This window comes from Carettochelys insculpta, chromosome 21 (genome assembly GCF_033958435.1).
Source record: "Carettochelys insculpta isolate YL-2023 chromosome 21, ASM3395843v1, whole genome shotgun sequence".
NCBI classification, from domain to species: Eukaryota; Metazoa; Chordata; order Testudines; family Carettochelyidae; genus Carettochelys; species Carettochelys insculpta.
Genome location: NC_134157.1, coordinates 11,868,935 through 11,895,855, shown reverse-complemented (window position 1 = coordinate 11,895,855; position 26,921 = coordinate 11,868,935). Strand labels below are relative to the sequence as shown.

The following is a 26,921-nucleotide window of genomic DNA, read 5'->3' as shown; positions in this document are numbered from 1 at the left end:
AAGAAAGGCCAATGAATATGTGATTAGGGATGGAGACAATGCAGGAGTATTGTGGCTAATTGGATAGAAAAGACGGGAAGGATATAGGTGAACTGAGAGGTGTTTGTAGATGGGGACCAGACAAGTAGGAATGGATGGTTGAGTTTGGCGGATTAGTTTGGTAAGGTATTGATGAACTGCTGGAAGATATTTCGGTGACTATTAGAGCCATACCTCTCAACTGAATCTGATTATAGAATCAGAGAACTGGAAGAAAACTCAAGAGGTGATCAAATCCAGTCTCTGGCACTCCTGGCAGAACCAAGCACCATCTAGACCATCCCTGATGGGTCTTTGTCTAACCTGCTCTTAAAAATATTCAGTGATAGAGATTTCACAACCTCCTTAGGCATTTATTCCAATGCTTAAGCATACTGACTTTTAGGAAGTTTTTCCTAATATCCAGCTAAACCTCCCTTGCTGCAATTTAAGCCCATTGTTTCTCATCATATAATCAGAAGTTAAGGAGAATATTTTTCTCCCTTCTCCTTGCAACAGTCTTCTAGATACTTGAAAGTTGTTATCATGTCCCCACTCAGTTTTCTCTTTTCCAGGCTTAACAAACTCAATTACTTAAATCATCCTTCATAGGTAATGTTTTCTAGGCCTTTAATCATTTTTGTTGCTCTTCTCTGGACTTTCTCCAATTTGTCCACATCTTTTCTGACGTACGGCCCCCAGAACTGGCCACAGTACTCCAGCTGAGGCCTAATCAGTGCAGAGTGGAAGAATTACTTCTCTTATCTTGTTGACAACACTCTTGTTAATACATTCCAGAATAATGTTTGCTTTATTTTGAAACAGTGTCACACTATTGACTCATATTTAGCTTGTGGTCACTATGACCCCTAGATCCCTTTCTTCATACACAGTCATTTCCCATTGTTTTATGCATGAACTTAATTGTTCCTTCATAAGTGGAGTATCTTGCATTTTTCCATGTTGAACTTTATCCTATTTGCCTCAAACCATTTCTCCAGTTTGTCCTGTAAATTTGAATTATAATCCTGTCTGCCAAAACGAACAGCTCCCAGATTAATATGATCTGCAAACTTCAGTAGTATATTCTCTGTGCAATTATCTAAATTTTTGATGAAAATATTGAACAGAACTGGTCCCAAAACTTATCCCTGAAGAACCCAACTTTTTTGCCTTTCCAGCGTGACTGTGAACCATTAATAACTACTCTTTGGGAACAAGTATCAGAGAGGTAGCCAAGTTAGTCTGTATCTTCAGAAACAACAAGAAATCCTGTGGCACCTTATAGATTAACAGACATTTTGGAGCATAAGCTTTCGTTGGCAAAGACCCACTTTGTCAGATGGGGAACAGTTATGCAACAAAACATGTACACACCTTATAGTAACTCATATAAGTTGTATTTTCATAGTTAATGAAAAGGTCATGAGACAATGTATCAGATGTTTTACTGCAGTCTAGTTATACCTCACCTACCACTTATTTCTTATCCACAAGGCTTGTTATCCTATCAAAAAGCTATTGGGTTTGTTTGCCATGATTTGTTTTTGAGAAATCCATGCTGACTGTTATTTATCATCTTATTGTCTTCTAGGTATTTGCAAATGGATTCTTTAATTATTTCCTCCATTATCTTTCCTGGCACAGAGGTTAAGTTGGCTGGCCTGTTGTTAGCTGGGTTGCCCTTATTTCCCCTTTTATAGGTGGGCATTGTATTTGCCCTTTTCTAAAATAATAGCTTATTGCTCAGATATCTTCTCAATCAGCTCTCTTGAGTCTTCTGGGATGCACTTCATCAGGCCCAGGTGACTTGAAGACACCTAACACATCTAAGTAATTTTTAACTTGCTCTTTTCCTAAACCTACCTCATTTTCACCAGCATTCACTATGTTAGACATTCAGTCGCCACTAACCTTCCTGGTGAAAATTGAAATAAAGAACTCATTAAGCACATCTGCTATTTCCCTATTTTCTATTATTGTTTTTCCATCTTAATAGAGTAATGGGCCTATCATGTCCTTGGTCGTCGTCTTGTTTCTAATAATTTTGTAGATTGTTTTTACGCTTTATATCTCTAAGTAATTTGAGCTTGTTTTGTGCTTTGGCCTTTCTAATTTTGCCCCTACTGTTTATATTCATTCCATGCAACTTAACCTGGTTTCCACTTCTTGTAGGACTCCTTAATGATTTTTAGATTCAAGATCTCCTGGTTAAGCCAGGCTGGTCTCTTGCCATACTTCCTATCTGTCCTATGCAGTAGGATAGTGTGCTCTTTTGCCCTTAATAATATCCTTTTGAAGAATTGTCAGACGTCCTTCAATTGCTTTTCCTCTTAGATTTGTTTCCCATGGGACCTTACCTTCCAATTCCTTGAGTTTGCTAAAGTCTTCCTTCTTGAAATTCACTGTCTTTATGTTGCTGTTCTCTCTCCAACCATTCCTTAGAATCATTAACACTATAATTTCATGATTGCTTTCACCCAGTGGCCTTCCACTTTAAAATTCTCAACCAGTTCCTCCATGTTTGTTGAACTCAAGTCTAGAACAAGGCCTCCCCCTCATAGCTTTAAGAGGATAGCTCCAGTGTATTTCCATCCCCCAAACCTGTCTTATCTCACTATTTATTCTTGTACATCACTGATGCCAGAAAAGCTGAATCCCATGACAAAATGGATGGAGAATGTCTTGCATGGTAAACAGAATCTATCCTCTTCCCTAGCTTCTTCCTCTGACGTTTGACATCAGAACCTTTCTTTTAGGTCATTCTTTTGGATTTTAAAAGCCAGTTGTATATATCTGGTGCATGGCAAGTTGAGAGCTATGACCTCATAGTGAGAGGGGAAATTGAAAAGATGGATGGGATATAGATATTTGCTGGAAATATGTGTATTGTGCGTAGATGACAAATAGGGAGGCTGAGGGGATTACTGGGCCCCTAGGCAAGGGTGGGAGGCAGCTCTGTGCTTATGGAATGGATGGGGCTGGGTAGCCAGCCCTCAGCACCACAAGAACGGGGCCGTGTTTGCCCCTGCCCTTGGTGCCACCCAGAGTTGTTGCCTGACATGCTGGATGCTGCTGCTGCCACAGTGGTAGTGGCCGGGACCCTCAGGCTTTTTTGAATGGCCAGGCCCTGGGGCAGTTTCCTCCCTCCTCCCATTGGCAGCCATGGTGACAGACACTTCCAGTAGCTGAAGGGCTGTCAAAATCTGGAGATGAATGATGCTTATGGAAGACAGTGTCAGAGATAGATTTCGTGTGGGTCAGAAGATGCATGAGTGACAGGAACAGTGGAGGAATGGTGAATGAAATATACGGTGATTTTTTTGTGCCGGTATTTGCCTGTACTGAGTACCGGCACCTTGGCAGACCCAGACATGAAATTGGAACAAGGGAGGTGCGCAGAGCTGGTTGAACGCCGGCACCTCTCCTTTTACAAAAAAGGCACTGGGAAGGCATATGAATAAATGAATAGTATGGTAAGTATATGGTAGATGACAAGGAATAACTAAGTTGTGGACGTGTGGAAACAAAGGAAGATGACAGAAAAGTTGTTGGATGTTTGGACAAGCAGATTATTAGATGTGTGGATGACAAATATATTTGGATGGGAAATGCGGGTGTGATAGTAAACAATGGGTGGGCTGATAAATGGACAGTTTTGGCTCTGGATATATACTAATGTTGGGAGGGTGGATGGTAAGTGGATAATTAGAGCTGTTTTTGAGATATACTTGTACCACAGGTACTGAGTTGATACATGTCTTAGGATAGCAGGCTGCTAGACACATACACTGCATTCAAACATAGGTGACAGGGCCTTATGCTTGTAGACCATTTCATGATTGTTCTAGTCTTTGGACTAAAGCTTTTCTCCTTGTCCTTATTTTGTTCATAGGAAAGTTATAGAGCACTGCAGTAACTTTAAGGAGGAGAACATGGACACTTCCAGATAGAGGCTGTGATCTAACAATGCCTCTTTCCAGCACTGTATCCAGCTTCTCTCTAAGTCACTGTATATAGAGAGGACTCTTTCTCACCAGCTTGGCTGTTGGAAGGAACCAGTGTGTGTGTGTGTATATGTGTATGTGTGCATGTGTGAGAGCGAGAGAGAGACCCTCAGTAGACAAAGGTGCACAGGGGTGGGGGGATTTTTTGCACAACAAATGTTTTCCTGAAATTAGTGGGTTTTTTGTTACGGAGTACAGATTGAAGTTGTGTGTATATGATTTCTGTATAAAAAACAAAACAAAACATGTATCTTTTGACCTTTTTTAGACCACATGAGAAGCCTCAAATGAATGTGAGCTTGAAGATCTAGCTGTGTGATTGATATTGTGACTTTTTTTTCTTCATTTCACACTTTTAGACAGTTCTCATTCACTGTATTGCATGAGGGCCTGTCCTGTCCCCAAGAACAGCCAGTTCAGCAGCAGGGTGGCCACATCTCTACGAGGCTGTAGGCACTGATCAATGATTTATTTGCCTAGAAGAGAAAAATAATGGTAAGAGATTGAGACCAAAGGGATCCTAATATTAGATGTGGAATAGTAAAGGGAGAAAGAGTCTTCAAGCCATTTCAGTCACTCAGTGGATTTTTGTGTGGGGGTCCTAAATAGTGGAAGCTGGAGGGATTGTATCAGGCACATTTGGAAGTTCCTTGCTGTAAAACATACCCATTAACTCTTAAAAGCCAGTTGTGCCACAGTGGTACCTTCCAACCCACCTGGCACCACAAGGTGAAAGAAAAGCCAGAAGAACCAGCTTTCCTGTCTGGAGAATGGAGGGTGTTTTTCTGCAAGGGATACTAGGTAATAAAGAATCAGGTTCACTCACAGAGGAGTTCGAGCTTTCTGGCTCTCCATGCAAGTCGTGTACCACTTTTTTTTTTAATTGTGTTTTCTGTATTAAAGGCTGCAAACACCAGAGGGTGGGTTTCCCCTTATTCATGGCCAACTTGCTCTGGGATGAACCCAGGCCAGTCACTACTGTATGATTTGGTGACATTGGAATTTGTAAGAGATTGGGGGTTGTCTCTTTTTCTTAACTCTGGGCTAATATTTGCCAGGTTAAATGGGGACTGAGCCTCCCTGTGTGTCAGGCACATTGCAGCACAAACCTTAAGGTCAAGAAGGCTGATCGGAATTCCACTTCCCCCACACACTCTCCATGTCTAATTGGATACAAAAGTCCCTGCTCTCCTCCAACTCATACCAGTACTAACCAATACAACTGTGTTTGCTTCTGGAGCATTATGCCTGATTGACACTGGTACAAGTGAGAGGGAAATTGAGTTCAGTGTCTCCATCTGTGTGACTCACCAACGTTTGCCTTATATCTAGATCCCCCAGCAACTCATTGTACAAACTGCAGAGCCCACACTTGCGAACCCGTGGCTCGTTCTGTTTCTTTCACAGTTAAGACAATCATTTTTCCTTAGAAATGGCTGTCTCTCTTCAGGAGCAACCAAGAGAGATTTGTCCTATTTCAGCTGGGACTTTCCAGGACACTGAGACAGCACAGTAAGCCAGCTTGGTTTTCTCTGCTCTTCCCCTTATCCATTGCACTCTGATTTGATTCGCTGCTAGGCTGAGGTTCTCCTAAACCTCAGGCTGAGTGGTGCCTGTGGTCTTTGTGCATGGCCTGGACAATTCTTAGAGCCAAGTGGTGACACTTCTACAGAACCCAGCCGCCCCAAAGAGGTTTAGTTTTTCTGCCCAAATGGTGGTAATTTTTTTAACCCTATGTTACTTGTATTAATATTGTGAGATCTGTATGTTGACTTTTGTTTGTTTCCTTATGAGTACTTTTCAAACTTATAAATATACACTTATATAATTTTTGATTGTTTTCATATGTTTGGGAAAAGTTGACTTTTGAGGTTCTTTGCTTCAAATGTATTTCTCTTTTTCCCCCTCCCCAAAGACTTGCATCCGACTATGCTTCGGGACAGAGGGGTGGTTTCAAAGTGTTTGTACCTGCTGTTGCCAATATTTTACTTAGATGTATAACTAGATGGGGCTACAAAAATTGCTCACCAGTCTCTTTGCACGTGGGCTGAGCATTTGTCCAGGCAGCTATCCATTCAGTGCTGAGAGGCTGATGCAGATAGCTAAAAGCACTCACAGTTCTGCTCATCTCTTGGCGTACCACAAATGTGATAGCAATAAGGAGCTTCATTGGGTCCACTCTGCCTGCTAACAACTGCTATGTTGATGGAGCTGATAACATTTAGTACTTTCCAACCTTGGTTAATGCACTAGTTGGCCTTACTGCATAACCAAAACCAAATGATGCTTTAACCGTAGTCTAGCCTTGAATTTTTAGCAGGATGGCACTGTGTTTTGGAAAGACAGTTAAAACATGGCATTTTTCTGTCTATTATGAGACTGTATTGTGTCAGGGTCTGCTGTGTTGTAATATAAGTGCATCTGGAAGCCCAGAGGAAATGTGTGAGCACCAGCTCTGGGACATGTCTATAGGAAGCTGCTGTTTCGCACAATTTGATTATATCCCTTGTTTCATGAGAAGCCAGTCACTATATGGAGGTAACTGACCTCAAGAGGAATCAGTAACTCAATGGGAAAGTTAAGGAGATTCACAGCTAAACAGCCCTCCTACTTCATAGCTTCCACAGCATGGCTTGTCCTTTGTGTTGTGACTTGGCTGCTCCACTTACTTCTGAGTGCAGAGAGAAATGGAACATCTGCTTCACTTTGCCAGATACCACTTTCTCCCCACATGTGACTGAGATCTTGTACTGCAGTTTGCATTGGCTTGGCACATGTTCAGCTGGGCCCAAAGAAATAGAAGGCATGGTTTGTGGTTTTACATATTTATATGCCTGCTCCCTAAGGTCACTGGGAGTCTTAATCCATGACAGAGAAGCACTTCTGGAAGTGAATAGGTATGAAGTAATTATTATACGTAGGGGACAGAGCTGGGACAGACCGGTCATCTCCTGCTATTTCGCATCAGAGCACACAACACTGAGTAATCCTGATTTTGTGACTGTCTCTGGGAGCATCTGGCCTTCATAAAATGAGGCTGAACTCTCAGTGCTGCCCTGGGGTTGCTGACTATACTATGCAGATAAAGCTTGCTGGGCCTTCCTGCTCTACCTGAGTAAAGTCTTCTCAGTGCAACCCTGAAAACTGTTCCAGTTAGCTGGAAGTATCAGTTAACCAGAGTGGCACTGTTATGAGGCTTAACCCCTTCCTCTACAGAGACCCAGTTTTTACTGAATGTGAAACAGAAGAGCAAGCAGAGTGCATCAATCAGTTATTCTTAGCAAAGACCTGCACCCGGGCTATAAGTCTCACTTGTCAGAGAGAGTGGCGTTTAGCTTCCAGTCTCCGAAGTGCTGGTTTCCCTCCATTCCCATCACAGTTAACTGGAAAGGCACCTTAGGCTACGTGTAGACGGTGCCCTAACCTCAAAATAAACTATGCAGTTTTGTTATGCAAATTGCATAGTTTATTTTGAATAGAGTTTGAAATAGGCTATTTTGGCATGTGGCACTGTCTACATGGTGCCACATGCTGAAATAAAACCGTATTTTGAGGCATCCCTGTTCTCCTTATGCAATGAGAGTTCCAGGGATGCCAGAGTAATGCGCTTGTTATCTCAAAAACTGTTTCAAGACAATGGACACATTGCATACACACAAACAGCTATTTCGGGATACCTTTGTATCCTGAAATAGCACTCGCCACGTAGACATAGCCTGATAGTAGGCATTCAGCCCCTAGCAAGTCTTGTAGAAGTAATAACCACTAAGTACTGGCCCATTGAGATGAGTAGCTGTAACTAGAAGCACCAACTAGCACAAGAATAGTTAATTTGTGCAGGTTAAAAACATCAGCACAGCTCTGATAATCTGAGACTATGAATACTTATTAACACTACCCATAGTTCATCTTCCCCTTTCACACGCTCATTGCTCCAGAGTCCCTGCTAGCCGAACTCCCTCCATCCTGGGAACTGGACCATCTGGTTCCTATGCTGAAGAACACCCAGTCCAGACTAGGGTATGCATAGCCCCCCGCTAGTACCTGGTTGTGGGTCAGTAAACATACAGACAAAGGGGGATTTTTTCTTTTTACTCCTGGTGCTTGGGTTACCATCTTGTTGGGTCAGTTGTTTGGGTCTTTTTCTAGGGAAGTGAATGTGAGGAGTTTGCTGACCACACGTTTCAATATGAAACCTTTCCATTCCAATTAGTGGAGCCTCTCTTAAGTCAGTCTCAGAACTGGCTGTGGTTCACTTTCCCTTCAGGAGAATAATTTTTGTAGGAGTAAGGCAGCAATAGTAGCCGCCAGTGGACACTACATTAAGAGCCCATTTCAAACAACATATTTGGCCTCTGGAATGATGCAAAGGGGTTTGCTCAAAATCCGATGCTAAACAATGGCTTGTGCTGAAAAAGATAGAATTAAAAGTAGCAGGAACCACTTGTCTCCAAGACAACCAGAATGTGTAAAACAAGAGGAACAATAGTTTATCAGTGATTGATAGAAAGCAAGAGAGGGGGCTGGCTAGGAAGGGAACACTTGTAAGTAAAGTCCTTGGAAGAAGTCCTGCTGCACTCAAATACCTCTCTTACAGATGGAATTTTTACTCCGAATAACCATTGCTGAGAGATTGTCATTCTTTCCTTTTAAAAAAAAATAAATGCGTTTTAGGTAAGGCTAACAATTAACCAAATATGTATTTCCTTATTTTAAAAAAAGTTTGTGTTGAATTAAAGCAGCTTCTGCTTCCACTGTGTCCATTGAACAGCCTGATGTTGAGAGGTCTGGTTTGAACACTTGTACATGATGAAATCAAACTAATTACTTACTTAAAATGCGTAACTGTTGTTTTCTTACAATTCTGATTGAACTAACTTTTCTGTTGTTTCCATGGGACGACCTGCTCTGTATTAAACCTAGTGCTTAACAATCTCTTGCTCCTTTGTCTGTGAATATGGTTTATTTGGATAAGTTACTGTTCCATTTGTTGTCATGTGTCTAATTAAACATGGAAGGAGCTGCTGTGTGTTGATCAAGTTCAGTTACTTTCTGCTTTCATTTACTCCAAAGGGATATGATCGTTTTTGTCACTGTGAAGTGCAAAAAGAAGACTATTGTCAAGTGGATGGGAAAATCAGGACAATATTCAGTTATACTGATTGCCTGGAAGTGTCACCTGGCTTATCTGCAGTGGATATGCCCAGTATTTGTGGATATAATTATAGTGAGTGGGGCAGCTTACTGTGGGAAGGACACGCATACTGCTTTTTTGTCACTGTGACTTCCTCAGTAAAGGACACAATACTGCATGCTGCTGAGTACTCCATCTTCCACTGAGCTCAGTGGAAGTTCCAGGTTCTCAGTCAGGCCCTGGACAGACAGGGTGAGAAGTGGGAATTCATTTAGTATAGTTTATACGCAATAACAGGAAAGAATCAGCTGCTTGCCATACAGAACAAGAAGACATCTTGTGGTACTTTATAGACTAACAGATATTTCGGTGCATGAGCTTTCGTGGGCAAAGGCCCGCTTCATCAGATGCAACCATGCCATGTAGAGGAGGATAACGTGCAGGGAGAATAATGTTATTTTCAAGCATTAATGTCTTTTATTCCATCTATGATGGAGTGAAAGCTGAAGAGTAAAATCGTGGTTGTCAGCTGGACACTGTCTACATGAGAAACAAAAAGGTATTGGGATAGATTTTTTGTAACACCTGTACAATGCTTTGGGTCCTGACACATGAGGTAGCAGACATTTTACAAGCTCTGTACTGCTTTGTCTGCCTGGGTTGAGCTAGTTCATGTCTAGCTGAACCAGTGCAGTTTGTTTAATTTATCAGCAGGATGAATGGAGAGGCCCAGGTGTAACAGTGGTGGGCATTCCAGAGATCATCTAATAAAACAGACCTTCAGTTTTCACTGCAAATGCTCTGCTGTGAGGGCTTGAGCATCCTGTATTCCATGCTTCAAGCATGCCTGTGAGTAGTTTTAGTGGAAGTTTCTCATTATGAGTATATGATACCTGGTCCTTGCTGCATGTAGCTATAATGCACCTTTGACCTTCATGAGCACCCTTGTTATGCAGTGCAGACTCTTGTTGCTCGCATCCTAATTTTTTTCTTCCTACAATGGCTGCTTAAATTGAAACAAAAACAAACACAAACATTGATTGTGCTAGGATCTAGCCTGATATCCATTTGCAGAATCTTAGTTGGGGTGTGGTGGAGGATACATTCCTGAAGCATTTCAGTTCCATGATCAGAAACTATCTGGTTTGCCTCAAGGGGCCATAGAGGCTTACTGGCTTGGGTTTCAAACATATGGCGAAGAAGCTCTGGTATGCTAAAGCTGGACTCTAGCACGGCAAACAAACTACAAAGCAAGCTGGCTTAGGTTATCAATACCTCCCCGGAGACTGAACACACCAAGGACAAGGAGTATGTTCTGGAATCAAATGATGCAACAGACTTGGGATGGAGCTTCAAGAATGGGAATTTGCTACACAAGGTACTTGTGTTTGATAGCTGCTCTGTTTTATTGTGTATGCTTGGAGATTTGGTATCTGCATTAATGCATGCCACAAATATTGTAAAAGCAGGTCTGTACAGCCCTGTATAGATACAAAATTTGAATTTACCTCCATATCCACAAAACAAGCTGTGAATATCTGCGTACATATCCATGAATGCAGATACCCACAGATATAAAATGAATGGCTGTGGATTTGCTGGGCTCTACAGATCAAGTCATGGCCAAAGTGAAAGCATCTTTCTGTCTCAGAGAAGGGCAAAACTGGAGACCTGAACTTGTAGTTCACCCTCAGCTGCTCTTTGCTGCCTCAAATAATGTAGTCACATTAGCCATCCTCCACCTAGCAGTCAAATGGGATCAAGTGGTCATAGATAAAATTCTCAGTCGGACTAATACCTGCCAATGGGCATTTTCAAAACTTTATTCTTATTACACGTAGGTAAAAGACACAGCCACAGTCATGGTATAGGTCAGGGGTCAGCAACCCGGGGTAGAGCAGGGCTTCTGCTAAGTGGCCGATGTAGCTTCACAGGGGAAATGAGTCTCTGCATGCCCTCCTGCCAAACACCATTCCATCATCTCCCATTGGCTGGGCATGGGAACAGTGGACCATGACAGCTGAGGGTGTGGTGCTGACAAAAAGGGGCAGCACAGGGAACCCCATGTCCCCTGCTCCCCCTCTCAGGGGCCAGATGAGCACATTGGCCCCTTCTGGCTGTAGGGCTGGGGTCTGCTACCATCCAGGAGCCACCCATGGTAAGTACCAACTGGGAGGAGGCCACATGCCAATCTCAAGCCCAAGCTCCGACACCCCATTTGGAACGAGCACCCCAAACCTCTACCTTTACTCCCCTCTGAGCCAGCACCCCAAGCCCCTTCCTGCATTCCAAACCTCTGCTCTGACCTCCCTTCCCAGAGCCTGTTATTTTGTGTATGTGATGGGTACAAGTAGCTTACATGTAATGTGTCTCTCAAAATATTTTGGTCAAAGACAAGAAGAAATGGTTCTGCTTTGAAAGAGTGAAGACCTCTCCTGGCACCTGTTCACAAAGACTTAAGGTGAAAAATGCACTGAGACCTCATGATGGAAAAACATTGAGAAAAAGCTGAGTGGTGGCCACAATGCCCATGGTATCAGCGTGCCTTCTCGGCTACGTCTACATGAGCCCAGCACATAGGAATAAGGGGATTTTGAAGTTTCCAGGGTCCTTTCGAAAAGGAGCCCTGTCTGGACGAGCTGCGCGGCAGCGTGATGCGGCCATTTTCTAAGAGCCGTGACCCGCGGCATGCTAATGAGGTGCTGAATATGTATTTCAGCACCTCATTAGTAATATTCAAAATGGGCATTTGCATGGCCATTTCGAAGATTTGGGCTAGTGTAGACACAGCCCAAGTGTAATCATAAGCAAATATGGGGATGTGAGGGAGAACTGGGTATCATGGCTGAAAGTGCCTGGAGCTACCAGACGTGCAGCGAAGAGCAGGGCCCTAGAGGGCCAGAGTGGCCCAGGCCACTTCCAGCTTCTGAGGAACCTCTTTTTTTTTTTCTCTCTCTCTCTCTCTCTCTCTCTCTCTCTCTCTCTCTCTCACACACACACACACACACACACGAGGAAATGTTGAGACATGGAAACTAAACAGGGCCTTTGCCTGTGCACGCGCACGAAGCATTGAGGGATATGCACAAAAACAACAAACAGAAGCAAACTTTTATCAAATAAAAAAAAAACCCCAAACCGCGTCTACATTTCTCTCTCTCACACACATCTTTGAGATTGAGACCAAGTCCCCCCCCCGCGGCCACTGGCCGGTAAGGAGCGCCCGGCCCTGCACCACAGGAGCTTAACCGGGGACCAAGCTCTGGCCCTTCCCAAGGAGCAAAGCCCGTCCGCAGCTTAGCACAGGCCTAGAACCGCCCCCAGGCTGCAGGTCCGCCCCGCCCCGCCGCTAACTATCACCTCCCGCTCCAGCTCAAGCCCCACCCCCTCTGCCATGGAAACATCCCAGCCAATCCTCGCTCGGGAGGGCGGCTGGGCCGGGGCCGCCCTTCCGGCTTTGGCGCAGGGGCAGGGGGGAGCTGGGGCCGCCCTGCCCTGTCCTCCGAGGATGTCGCGGGGGGCTGCGGGGGGCGGCGGCTACCTGATGAGGGCGGTGTACGCGGGCCTCAGCGGCGGCGTCACGCTCGCGCTCTTTCTGCACCGCACAGGTGAGAGCCGCCTTCCCCTCTGCCGCCCGGGGCCGGGGTCCCCGCGGGCCGCTCCCCAAGCACCAGCCACGAGCCTGTCGGACCGCGGGACCTCAAGCTGAAGTCTCCAGCATGTCGGGGAGGGGGCCTGGCTTCCCTCCCTCCCGCCGTCACTCACCCGGTTTCAGCCATAGAATCACGGGGCAGGCAGCGACATCAGGAGGTCATCGAGTCCAGCCCCATCTCGGGCTGATCAGTTGGAGTCCAAAGCCGGCTGTGTGTGCTGCTGTTCCTCCAGCCGCGTCGCGTAGAGTCACGTTATCGTGAGAATCGCAGCTTTCATTTAAAAAAAGCGTTTGGCTCGGATAAGCTGGGGGAATAAATTGAAAGTACGAACTGTCGAAGGGTCAAAAAGCAGAAGGCAGCCTTTGTTCGGTGCCTTGGAAGAAGAGGTTCAAATTTTTGATGGGGGCAAAACTCGTATTTTTGAGTTCTGAGGAGCATGAAATGGTGAAATGCAGCTATCGTAATAATTCTAAAATAGACAGAGCACACTGCAGAACAGCAGCAGAAGGTGAAGAGACAAGTATGGATAGAGTTGGGGGACGGAACTGTTTGCTGATCCCTTAAGTCTGTTGTAAGGGCACTTTTTAAAGAGTCAGTTTCCCTTACAGAGAGGACGAGCACACAGCTGCTTGTTTTTCCTGACTTCCTAAGCTGCAGACTTCCCATGTTGAGATGGAATTCAGTCCCTCTTTGAATTCTAGGAGTCCAGGAGAATGACTTGTTGCCCTAAACATTTTACATGGACTTACTTTCTCTATAACGGCCTCTTTCAGATCTGCAAAAGCAGGAAGAGCATGGAGAATTTCTGCAGCCACTGATATTTATCTTACTGGTTCTGTGCTCGGTCTTGCTGTACTTTGCAGTGTCTCTCATGGATCCAGGCTTTGTTGAGTCTGATGAGGAAGAGAAGGTAAATCATTCTGCTTGCATGAATCATAGTTGACTGAATGAAGGGTTATAAAAGCTATAGATTTTGGGTTTTTTTCCCAACTTGTTTGATTAAAATATGCAATATAAACAGTTTTGACATGTGGGACCTTTACAAATGTACATGAAGGCAAAAGAGGTCGAATTGAGGTTCTATAAAGTGAACCTCAGGAATCACAAATTTTGCTAGGTGCATATATCATACCATCCCCCTTCTGGATATCCTCTACCATCCGCATGCTCTTCCACTTTGTCTTACTGAGCTGATGCCTTCACTTATCTCAGTGAGCTATAGTGCTCTGTAGAACAGATGCTGACCTTATGTTCACTACTGCCAATTGGTGCAACTGGAAGAAATGTACGCTAACTCTATTTACTGAAACAAAATGGCAGTCAAGTAGCACTTTAAAGGCTAACAAAATAATTTATTAGGTGATGAGCTTTCGTGGGACAGACCCACTTCTTCAGATCAATGTAGAATATAGAATATATACAGACAGATAGATTATAATATACAGACTAACAGGGCTATCTCTGTCACTGTATTTACTGAACAAGGTGATTAATTTGTTAATGTATTCTTCTTGAAAGATATGTACAAAAACCAGACCCATGTGCCTTAATTAGAAGGAAATCTCTCCAAGTTTTCTATATTCTTCTTTAACACAGAGACCTTATCTTACTTTCTGCAAGCAACTTAATATCCATTATTAATCTTGCAAAATGTAACTGAATTTTGTCCGTGTTTATGAACAATTAGTACTGCTTATAGTCCAAATGCATACAGTAAACCCTCGCTATAATGGACTATAGTGGGGAAAGGTTGCCCGCTATTCCCGAAAGTCCATTATCTGTGAGGGTTTACTACCCACCAGGCTCCCCCAGCCCCAACCCCAACCACTGTCTCCCCCCCTGCCCGCCCAAAAAAACTTGCTGCTTACTGGTGCTGATGGACCCAGCAGTGCAGCCAGAGGCACCGCCGCAAAGCCTGTAGGTGCCACTGGTGCATAGTCATGATGACTCTGGTGGAGGTGGTGGTGGCTCCTTCAGACTGCACCAGTGGTAAGTTAATTTTTTTTGGTGGGGAGGGGTTGGGTGTGATTTTATGGACCCCAATGGACTTCAGAAACAACGGGGGGGGATGTCCGTGGTTCCTAAAGTCCACTAAATGAGGGTACATAAAGTTGAAGTTTTACTGTATATCCCATGCATTTCCAGGCACAAATAGAGCAGTCTTATTGCTACTTATGTCCTATGGTGTGTTCTGTGGCTCCGTGCCAAATCTTTCAACCTATCTGCACGCACTAGCTAAATAAACAACTAAAATAGCCCTATTCTCCAAACAGTTGTGTGTGTATGAATTGTATTAAGTTGGATTTCATAGTATTCTCTGCATTGCTGAGGTTGTCGTAACTTGTGTTGCATTATCCTTTACTTCTCAAGGAATTGTTCTCTATGTTTAATGTTCCTAAATTATAATAGAGTTGGGACTGGTGGTGACTATGATACCGTGGAAAAAAGCTAATTAACAGCTGCTGAGACACTTTACATCCCATCCCTTACACCAATATCTGGAATACAAACCAACTTCACTGCTCCTCCTTAGGCTATGTCTACAGTATGAGCTACAGGTGTGATTCCCAGTTCATGTGCATGTACTTGTGCTAGCACTTATCGAGCTAGTGCAAAGGATAAACAGGAGCCATGCCAAATACCAGTTTCTGATATGTTTTTAGTCAGCCCTGGTAAGCTGCATCTTTGCTGCTGCTGATCTTAAATGGACGTGCTACTATTTATGCTTGTGCTAGCTTGATGACAGCTAGCATGTGTATGTATGTGTAAACTGGGAATCACAACCTTAGCTTGGCATATTGAAAATTAAGTCTCCTATTTTCTCTCATCTTTCGTGTAGTCAGGAATGAATGAAGAGCAAAGAGTAATGATCCCTCAACTTCCAAGCAATGTTCGGCTGCGACGATGTGGATACTGCATGCTGAAGGTATGTGTGTGCAACAGTTGGTCAAGGGAGTGGGGTCACTGCTTGGTGAGGCTGTAGTGTTATTGTTCAGCATACTGGTATGAGAACAACAAGACGTCCTGTGGCACGTTATAGACTAACAGATATTTTGGAGCATAAGTTTTCATGGACAAAGACCCGCTTCATCAGATGCATGATGAAACTGGTCTTTGTTCATGAAAGCTTATGCTCCAAAATATCTGTTAGTCTATAAGGTGCCACAGGATTCTTGTTGTTCTCGAAGATACAGAATGACGTGGCTACCTCTGTCACACTGTCATGATTACCGATTAACTCAGATGCTGAACAGGTTACAGGCATCACTCATTTCTTGTAAACTTACATTATCATCATCTTGATATAAAAAGCAAAGGCAGGAACAGACAAACTTTGATTCAGGTAAAAGCCTGGGATGAAAGGTTACTCAAGCAGTGTACTTATCTGAACATTTTAAAATAGAAAACTTAATTTTTTTACATATATCCCTGGCAGTTCACAGAAACAAAGTGCTGCTCTCTTCTTACTCCATATTGGGGAAAACCTGCTTCTGGTTGCCATGTCAACTAAGGCCTTCCCCCATCTTCAAAGACTTCATTTAAAGGTATCTTAGTAAGGTCCAAAGGTGGCTTTCAGCTGGATGGAATATGTAGGGTGTGTCTGCACTAGGAACTAACTTCTAAGTTGTGCACTACATCGAAGTAGCCAGCAGAGAGTCTACACGCATTTTTCCCTTACTTCGAAGTTAATTTCAAAGTAGGGAGCCCAACTTTGAAGTCCTCACTCCAATCCCCAGGAATCAAGTAGTGCCCTACTTTGAAGTAGGGTGTGTGTAGATGCTTCAAAGTTATTTTTTGTAATGTAGACACAGCCATAGTGTGAGCAGATTTCTGGAAGTTTATGACCTTGTTCAGACACTTAGGAGCAAAGAAAAGGTAGTTTTCACAGTTAAAAGCATGGTTTGCTGTTTTTTTTCCTCCTTCATGCCATTAGATTAGCTTTTGAAAAAAGGTGAGCACGCAGTCCCAAAAGTCCAGAAACGCCTGTTTTCCATTGCAGTCCCCCTAAGTTTCATACAATTTGTTTGTTCCTGCTTCTGTAAATACCTGATGATTGACCACAGAAGGAACTGTCAGCCAGTTTGGTGATGAAATAAATAATACTGGCAGAGCATATGTCCACTTCAAGGATCTACTCAGGTTTTGGTTGGGTTTTTTTTTGTCTGTCTGTCTGTTGTCTTCCTGGGCATGTGGATGAGAGGGTAGGAAATAAATATCCACTCCTCCCCTGCTATGTGAAGGAAAGCCAGAGAAGTGACCATGTCAACAGGTGCCTTGCCCCTGTTCTCCCTTCTCCAGCTTTCCTCCACTTATCAGGGGAGGAGTGAGAACTTCTTTCCTACCCTCTCGTCCACATGCCCAGGAAGACACACACAAAAAAAACCCTTTCCTTATACACACTCAAAACATTCCCTTGAGTGGGAGGTGCCCTAGTTTTTTTTCACTATTACACTCTGGTCAACTTTCTTTTATAAATATCCACAACTCACTGTATTGAGCTTTTGTTTTAGATGATTCCTTCCCTTATGTATTTGCAGCTATAGCCTATAACTAGTTAAGGGAACTTTTATATCAAATACTTCCCATGGGTCATTTAACCTCTATGCCTCAGTTTCCCATCTGTAAAAGGGGAGACAATGTCCTTTGTAAGACCTTGTGCAAGCATTATTAACATAACTGCTTTTCAAGGGATAACAGAGAGAACAGTTTCACTTTGCAGGAGGATTGACCTGGATGGGCCCCAGCTATTTTCTGTGAAATAAGGCACTGCAAATGGCTAGACTATTCTTAGTATTTGCTTACTCTACAGCAACCAATGAGAGCCAAACACTGCCAGCAGTGTCAGCACTGTGTACGTCGTTTTGATCATCACTGCCCCTGGATTGAGAACTGCGTAGGAGAGAGGAACCATCCATTCTTTGTAATCTACCTGGCTGTGCAGCTTGTGGTTCTCTTGTGGGCCTTTCACATTGCATGGTAAGCACTTGAAGTGGCTACGTCTAGATTGCAGGGTTCTGTTGACAAAACTTCTGTCAACAGAAATTTTGTCGATAGAGCATGCGTTCAGAGTGCAGATCTCTCAGAAGAGATCTGCCAGTCGGGTGTGTTCTTGCAACATTCCCATACACTTTGTTCCATGAGGAAGAAGGGATGTCTCGACAGAGGGTTTTTTCTGAATCCTGGCCCCATGTGAACTGGCCAGGTATTGGAAAAGCCTCTCAGGACAGAACTGCCTGCAAAATATATGCGAATGCTTTGTGCAGTTTGCTTATTTTTTGCCACCAGTTCTCGACAATCTAGACATAGCCTCAGTGTTTGAAGTCTGGAGAGTTTTGATGGAAGCTGGACATTCCAAAATCCTACTGACTTGTTTGAGTAGAACTAGGTAGCAATGCCTTGAGTTAACCTGACACTTTCTATCTTTGCCTGCACCCTATATATAACTAGTGTTCCTGATAGCATTACTCTGATTATTCCCACTGAGGCTTAACATAGCCACTTGAGGAAGGTGTTATTTAAAACAGCGGCTCTCTACAGTGCCAGTCTATTGTACACCTCTCAAGAGTCTAATTTGCCTTGCATACCCCTCAGTTTCATATCAGTTAAAACAACTTGCTTACAAAATCAGACCTAAAAAACAGAAGTGTCTCAGCCCACTATTACTAAAAAATGACTCTCTCATTTTTACTATGTACTTGGAATATAAATATTATACTTACATTTTTCTGTATAGTATATAAAGCAGCATAAACAAGTCACATGTATGAAATGTTAGTTTGTACTGACTTTGTAAGTGCTTTTTACGTAGCCTCTGGTAAAACTAGGCAATATCTAGATAAGCTGATGTGCCCACTAGAAGGTCTCTGTGTAACCCCAGAGCTACACATACCCCTAACTGAGAACCACTACCTTAACACTTAAAGCCTGAGTCTATTCAGGCAGTGAGAGTATATGGACAAGAAAATTCTAGAACTGGGGATCGTTTGATGATGGAAACGTGATTAAATTGTCCCAAACAACATTATCTGAGCTACATCACTTAAAACCAGCTATATAGGACAGACATTTCCCTGATTTTTAAAAAAAAAAAAGGGGGGGCCCTCATAGTATTTCTTCCGTTAATATAACCTTGAGTTTTCTAGAGGTTACGTGATCACAACTCCTGGACAAAAGGCATCAGGCTTTGGCATCTGGCTTTCGGTATATTGCATTTAGCTAGTCAGCTGCTATTCTTTCCACTTTGTGCCAGCACTAAGGGACTTTCAATAGTGATGTACAGTTGATGGAACTGAGGTGGTTAGTTAAGAAGTCGGATATTTTGGGTTTAACAGTCCATGGCCGTGTCTACACATGCCCCAAACTTCGAAATGGCCATGCAAATGGCCATTTCGAAGTTTACTGATGAAGCGCTGAAATGCATATTCAGCGCTTCATTAGCATGCGAGCGGCAGCTGCGCTTCGAAATTGACGCTCCTTGCCGCTGCGCGGCGCGTCTAGACGGGGCTCCTTTTCGACAGGACGCCGCCTCCTTCGAAGTCCCCTTATTCCAATGAGCTCTCTACCCCCACCCAGTTCCATCTGCCATGAGTCCTTGGCAGACTTTGGAGAAGGGGCGGGCACTTGTACTTTCATCCATCTACCTCATCCCTGCCCTGTTCTGGCTGTCATGAAGGCTCTGCATACTTTGATGTAGTGGCGGGCAGCTCTGCTATTGGCCCTCCCCCTCCCTGGTTTCCATGCAACAATTTGTGTACCTTATCACTCGTGCACGCCAAAAAATTACACTGAGATCAAAAGAATGTTTATTTTGTGGGGAGGAGAGGTTTAAGGGGCAGGGAAAAGAAGCATTGTCAGGGGTGGTGGAATAGATTTTTGCACTGGCCTTTGGGAACTAGAATGGCAGGCTGTCCTTGCCCTCCCTCTCCATGTTCAGGGACTGTGATGATGCAGGGGTGGGGGCCCTGTCTTCGGAGGACTCCGGGCAGAAGACAGGGGAGCCCACAGTGCTGTGTTGGGAGTCCCTCCTGGCATCTGCAGCATGGAGCACAGGCCCTTAGTTTGGTCACTCACTGCTATTACGAACTTTGGTTTCTGCATCAGACTGCTCCACGTGCTGCAGGATGAAATCCTGCTTGCACCTTTTTTCCTTTCTTGCCCTGTCTCCCATGTTTGGGGATGCTAACTAGAAAGTGAAGGTCAAAACTGAGATAAAATTCACACAAAGAGCTTCTCCATTGAATGAATGGGTCTCTGTCTTGCCAGGGAAAGATTCTTTTTGCAAGGATGCTTAAGGCTTATTAAGGATGGCATTCAAAGCATGCATTGCACAATCCATCCAGAACATTTCACTGGGGACATAAATTAGTGTCCGCTTTCTGGACGAACAGGGAGGGCTGCAAAGCAGGGGAACCTGTATGGTGTCCTAGGCCAGGGGAAAAGAGTTTTTTGGTTGTTCCTGGAGCAATCCTCTGCAATGAGCAAAGGCCACAGAGCCTGGCAGCCACAGGGCAAGAGGGGAAGGTGAGGAAAGGTTCCGTTCCAGCTGCATAGATGGCTAGGTGGGTGGGGATCCCTGTAAAGTAAAAAGAAATGCTGGAGAGGGAGTAGAGTTTTGCTGCCAGCTGCTGGGTGTGGGGAAAAAAAAGTTTCTCAGTACTTACTGGAACAGCCCTCAGCAAGGAAAAAAGACCATGAAAAGGAGGGCAAATCCACCTGTGCCACACATATGCCAGTTTGTGGTAATAGGGTCCGCTGAGCCAAGCAGCCACATGGCTGGGGGAAGGGATCCCAGTAAAGTAAAAAGAAATTCCAGGTGCAAAGGGACATGGGAGGGGAGAAGAGCCAGAGAGTCTGCAACCTGTGCAGGGTGGGGGGGAAATGGTGTGCCCACCAGCCATGTTGTGCAGCAGTGTACTCCAGAGAAATGTAAAAGGGCAGGGAGCATGGGAAGAACTATCCAATCCAAATTCCCTTGGTTCTTTAGGTTGCCAAATAAGACATCACCCTCCTAAAACTAGCATAGCAACAAAGAACAGCTGCTCATCCTGTGTGACCACAAGCCTGGAAAATTTGCCAAAAATGCTGTGTGGTGCTGTGTCACCAGATCACTATCTGGTTGCCTGATGTGAGGTGTGCTACCATGGATGCTGCAATAAGTCAGGCCTGCTTAAAAATCTGTGTGCAAAAACATACAAGAGTGCCTATGAGGCCTTTGAAGAGGCCTCCAGAAAGGAGACATGCTCCATTGAAATGTTTGTTAACATGCTGTTCTGAGGGGCACAGCTCCGTGGGTGGGTGGGTGGAACCCTGTTCCCATACCCACTCACAACCTACTTCTAGTATTCAGGGGGAAAAAAAAATACTTACCAGAACATCTTGATCCCAGAACCAGCATAGAGGAGACCTGTTCCAGTGCTAGGGTGACGAGATCCGGGCCGTCGGGAAGAGCTTCCTTTGGCCATTGCTTGTTGCCGCCTTCCTCCTCTCCATTGGCCTCTTCCTCCTACACTCCCCTCCCCCCCAGCTCCTCTTGGCTCACTCCAGACCAGGACCTCCACAAGTGTCATAATTAATACCAGGCTGTGATGGTGTCATCCCCCCATAAGCGCGTGCAGCTGTTCATAATAGCAGCAGATCTGTGGAGACCACTGGTTGGCTTCCTGGCTAGGTCTGCTGGCGTTCTTTTACTTTCACTCAGCATTGCGTAGCATGTCCCAGGAGTAACCTCTGGTGGTCAGCTCATGTGACAGATGATCATACATTATCGCATTTGTCTTGGCCAGCCTAAATCTCCTTGCCCCTGATTCATCTCTCTTCAAACTGCAAGAAGATCCAGCATCTCCTGGTGGGCCATGCTGCACTGCTCTTGCAAGCCTGAGAACTACTAAGACAAAGCATTACCCCGCGTGCTCATGATCGCAGGCGTTGGATACTGATGCAGTGTAATGCCACGGGGAAAAGAATTTTTTTTTCCTTGTTTATGCCCTTTATATTTGCCCACCTGGGAGCTGATTAATTCAAAATTTAATCTAAACCTTGTAGACATGCTTTGACCTTCACACCCACCTGGATGGAGAGCAGCAGGCAAGGAAGTGGCCATACATGGTGGGTAACCGCATAGCTTTGTGTGATACATATGGGACACATCTGGAGCCTAATAAATTCAATTTAAAGGCATGGTGCTCTCATACTGGCCTTTAATCAAAAATTTTAAATTAGAACTTGACACTACACCCCCAGGCTTCTGATGATATTGTATCGATATTATTGCTCCCTAAATCAAGGTAATGGTATTTACAGTGAAGAAAGTCATGTGGTAATATCACGCTAACTGCCTTAAATTCAAATTTAACTCGTAGTGTAGACCCAGCCTTAATAAATAAAATAACTTTGGTGACTAACTTTTCCTCAATTATTGTGCAACATATATTTATAAACGTGAAGCAGATTAAACCAGCTTTTGTTAGTGTATCCTGCAATTGTACTCATGGAGCTCTTTCTCTGAAGTTCCAGTTCACTTTCAGGGGGAGCTTAGTTTTTATAAAATGCTAGCTATCCAAGACCTTTTTCCCACCATCAACTACAGGGGATTCAGAACTTAACTTTGCGTCTTGGTGCTGTAACTGCTGGCAAAGTTTATACAATGGTTTGAAGTTGTAAAAATATTAAATACGGTAGAAATATTATCAGCATGCACGTCAGGAATGCAGTATTTGTGAGTCAAGCTGAATATTTGCATAACGTAACTTCAGTTCTGTAATCAACCCAGTTTGACTTAGCCATGCTTCTCTTTTACTTGAAAGGTCAGGCCTTTACTTTGAACAGTCTTGGGAGTGGCTGAAGCACAACATCTTCCTTCTCCTATCCTTCCTCGTGATAGTCATATCTACTATTGTAGTGATGCTGCTGCTGGTTTCACATTTGTACCTAGTCTCATGTAACACGACCACGTGGGAGTTCATGTCACGCCATCGTATCTCCTACCTCCGACACAGTGAATCAGAGAACCCCTTTGACCAAGGTGTCATTTTCAACATCTGGAGATTCTTCTGTGCCTGCCGCCTGATTACTTGGGAGAAAATATACTTTCCAGAGGACAGTGACCCTGTTTAATTACAGAATTTAAATTGAGCCAGAATTTAATGGTATCATCCATGTTTGATTACAAAAGGGAAAAGAAACAGAGGATGAGGCAACATGAAGTTCCTCTTGCTGCATTAGTTATTCAGGTTTTAACTAATCAAGGATGTGTCAAGGCAGGTGGCAAAGAGGCTGCTTGTCATGGTGCATGTGTGTTAAGGGCTTCAAGAAAGGAATTTAACAGTAGGACTCTCAGGAACAAATTGTGTGATTTGTTAGAGAAAGCACTCATGCTGTAACCTACTTCCTGCTGCTTCAGTGGAATGAAAATTCAGTTCATAATAAACCCAGCAACTACATGTATAACCATACCATCCACAGGAGCAACTCTGCTTACAAGAAGATTAAGTGGCAGGATGGCTCCCTGGTTATTCATATCCAGGTTAAAAAACCCTTCTTCTAAAAGGAAACTCCTTGGTTCTAGAGCACAGTGAGGGGGTAATTTCTGGTGTAACTGGACACGTATGCTTGTCCTTTACCTTTTTTTTTTTTTTGTTAATCATAGCCATCAACCTCTTGCAGCAAATGCAGAAACTGCCTGAAGAGGTGCTCCCGCTGATTTTCTCAGTTGCCCCTCCCCCGTTGGTACCACATCCACTTTAGGAAATAGCATCAGAAGGAAAAACTTCATTAGTGTGAGTCAGGCCAGAGTCAGTTTAGGCCAGGGCTATCCAACCTTTTTTCATCAAGGGCCACATAGCAATTTTGTGTGCGTGCCAGGAAGGCCGAACACAAAATAGCCCCAAACTATTTTCCCCGGTTTAAACCCTTCCCAGCTCCAAACTGCCCCCTCATCCCTAGGCTTAGAACTCCCCCCAAACCACCCCTCAGCTTCAAACTGTCCCCTGGCCACCCTCACACTTACCTATCCCCCCCAACGGCCCCAAACTGCTCTTCCACTGGCTCCATGCCCCAGCTGGGGCTCTGTGCCCGGGGCTGGCAACAGCTCCACACCCCGGCTACTGGGGCTCTGCAGCAGTCAGTGCCACAGCAGCCATCCTTGCAGGACAGATAAAAGGCTCCATGGGCTGGATTCTGGCCTGTGGGCCATGTGTTGGACATCCCTTGTTTAGGCCATGTGGCCTTTCTTCATGATGATTCTTACTATAAGGGCCAATGTACTTAAGAAGTAGTAGAGTTGGGCAAATATTGGGATGATCAAAACAGTTTCACTGCATGTAGGAGAGACAGGCATTCTACAAAGATTTGAGCTTTACTACTGCTAATCTGCCTGAGAAACAGCTGTTTTATACCAAATTCCAATTCTGAAGTGTTAAAATTATGCTTTATAGTGATGTGGCTACTTGTTATGAACAAGTCAACAAAACAAATACCATTGACTTAAACAATGAAATATTTAAGCAGACTGTGGACTCAGTTATGATACAGAAATTCATAAGATTTCAGTAAACGTGGACTTCAGATTTAAAAGTTTGTGAACAGAAAAAAAGATTTGTCACTTGCATTATTTGTGCACGTCACTTATTCAGCACTTTGCCTATAGCTTGTTTTGAAAAAGCTTCTCTCAAAATAGTGTTTATATTCTTAAATTAAAATAGTAAATGGGTGGATGGCACTGAAGAGAAGACATTTCTGCCGGCCTGAAGGTGGTTTTTAACTGGTAATAGTGGGCTGCAGAATTCTGATTTCCTTTCCTAGCTGGAGCACCACCGATAGTTGTAGTAGTAGTAGGCATCCTTCGATCCCGAGGGATCATGGGTTTGCGCCCCAGTTGGACCGATTTGAGCAGCGTCTTCTGTGGCTGTGCAATCCAATCAAGGAGTGGCAGTCCTGTCCGCACTGTGAGCAGCAGTAGGCAGATGTCGCTTTGGTATCACAGGCATGGATCTTCCTGAGGGCTCTCCTGTCTTCCACTTCCTTCACCAAGGTAGTTTCATACATAACAAGAGCTTCCTTCACTTCCTGTTTCCAGGCATGCCTGTCTGAGGTGAGCGAATGCCAGGTGTTCACACTGATAGAGAGCGTGCTGAGGTCACACTTGCACGTGTCCTTGTAGCGCAATTTAGGTCGCCCTTTCGGCCTCTTTCCAGACATCAGTTCACCGAAGAGGAGGTCCTTTGGTATTTGGCCATCCGTCATGCGTGAGACGTGGCCCAGCCAGTGCATACACCTCTTTTTGAGAAGAGTGAATATGGAGGCAGTGCCTGCCCTCTCAGGCACTGCGCTGTTGGGGACCTTGTCCTGCCATGAGATACCGAGTATGCGCCTAAGGCAGCGCATGTGGAGTGTGTTGAGCCGCTGCTCTTGTTTTGAGTGCAAAGTCCACTGATAACAGCACTGCTAAAACCATGTCTTAATTATGTTTTTCTCCACTACCAAATTTAATACATTTTCAATTTATTGTACTTGTTACACAAAAACTAGCTCCTTTTTATTTTTAAAGAATTAAAACTGGTGGAAGTACTGTATTGATACAGTGAATATTACTTGTTACCAAGTGTCATTTTAGATTAAAATGGAAGACTTAATTTCTTCAGTTTAAGGAGCATGGACAATGAAATGAACTTGTAATTAGTTTCAGTTACAAGTTTCCATATGCTAATGTAAAGATGATTTGTCCATAGTCCTCAACTTCAAAAAAGGAAAGCACGCTGCACTGAATGTTAGTCCTGAAAATTTTTCTTATCCTAAAATTTTACAAACCTGATGCTTATTTGGTGCCTTAGTATCTTTCATGACTCAGGGATTAACACTTGACACAAATGGATGGTTGTCACTCCAGTTTCAAGGTAGATAAGAATTCACAGAATACTGTTGAGCTCTAAAAGGGCAACTCGAAGATGGGAGGATGGTATATGTTTGTGTCCGACACCAGAAAATCATTGCAGATTCCTTGGGGCTGGGACTGTGTCTTGTACAGGGCAGAGCACACTATCAGCACAGTGGTATGGTGACTGTCAAGATGGAGTCTTTCTGGACTGTATGTCACCCGTAAGAAAGGATTCTGAAATCAGAATTTAGTTTTGAAGCAGTATTTGTCAGAATTCACTTCATGCTTAACTGTATTTGGTCTGTTATCACATGAAAAAAAAATTGTCAGTAAAACTGAATACACTCAATACATTTGATGGGGTGGTGAATATATTAAAAGTCTGGTCTGCGACTAAAGGGTATTTGCAGTTTACATTTTCAAATACTCATCTGTCAAAAATAATTAAATTAAAACTAGTTTGCTGTTTTCTGTACATTTTTCAGTTTTAATATTCAATAATAGTCATCTGGTTCTCTTGCAGTAGCATGATCCTGCATATTATAATCTGTTAGAATGTAAAATATGGAAACATGCCACACTTGACACTTTATAAAATTTTTACAAACACATTTGGAACCAAATGGGAGCAGAAGATGGCTGTTTGAACAAGGCTCAGTACAAACATGTACCTTGCCTTAAAACAGCTTTAAGTTTGGGAGAAAGTAATTGGAAGTGTGGGTCAGTTTCCTTTTACAAGAGATTCAGCAGTAGTTGTACCTAACCGTGGGACTAGGTGAGCTAAGATCAGTGTTGGCTGTTTTTCTTCCACATAAGTACAAACACTAAAGCTCTTACTCCTTGAGCACTTCAGCCATTCTTGATTTTTATGGGGACACCTATCTGGTTGTGCCCAGATCCTATCTTCAGAAAGAACAGTTTTTTACTGGTACAAACACTTGTTTATCCCTGTAGGTGAAGGATTGAAAAAGTATCTACGTGTTCAATATGTTCTTCTCCAGTCCATTATCCAAAAGTGCTGTTACCTACACAGAGTAACAACCATAAATGCATGGCAGTCCAATTTGCATTTTCAAGTGCAAGCATATTTATGCCCCCATAGTTTATGAATGACACTCATTCCCCATACATCTTGCTAGGAAAATGTTTAAAAAACAGTTCCTGTTTTTGACCTGTTAGTCATGCTGGCTAGCAGGAAAGAGACAACGTTCTGCAATAGTTTCACAGACAGAGCTTGA

General features: G+C 43.7%; 2 protein-coding genes across 4 annotated transcripts in view; both read left to right on the top strand.

Annotated features, from left to right (window-relative positions):
- ZER1 (zyg-11 related cell cycle regulator) overlaps positions 1–8,960 on the top strand; it is a 30,123-nt gene extending 21,163 nt beyond the window's left edge. For all 3 annotated transcript variants that reach the window (XM_075015336.1, XM_075015334.1, XM_075015335.1), the window contains one exon: positions 3,914–8,960. In XM_075015336.1, coding sequence (XP_074871437.1) covers positions 3,914–3,971 — 58 coding nt within the window. In that variant the 3' untranslated portion in view covers positions 3,972–8,960. The remainder of the gene's footprint in view (positions 1–3,913) is intronic.
- Positions 8,961–12,616: 3,656 nt separating this feature from the next.
- On the top strand, positions 12,617–26,099 carry ZDHHC12 (zDHHC palmitoyltransferase 12). The gene is made up of 5 exons (XM_075015337.1): positions 12,617–12,767; positions 13,586–13,722; positions 15,652–15,738; positions 17,623–17,789; positions 22,616–26,099. Exons 1-5 carry the CDS (start codon positions 12,668–12,670, stop codon positions 22,923–22,925), a joined length of 801 nt encoding a protein of 266 aa, XP_074871438.1. The 5' UTR covers positions 12,617–12,667; the 3' UTR covers positions 22,926–26,099.
- The last annotated feature ends 822 nt before the right edge of the window (positions 26,100–26,921 follow it).

Bases quoted from the DNA above. Each gene is read 5' to 3' on its own strand.
- ZDHHC12 (XM_075015337.1), top strand. From the start codon at position 12,668: ATGTCGCGGGGGGCTGCGGGGGGCGGCGGCTACCTGATGAGGGCGGTG. The intron at 13,723-15,651 runs GTAAATCATTCT...TCTTTCGTGTAG, and splicing joins AGTCTGATGAGGAAGAGAAG to TCAGGAATGAATGAAGAGCA. The intron at 17,790-22,615 runs GTAAGCACTTGA...TTTACTTGAAAG, and splicing joins TGGGCCTTTCACATTGCATG to GTCAGGCCTTTACTTTGAAC.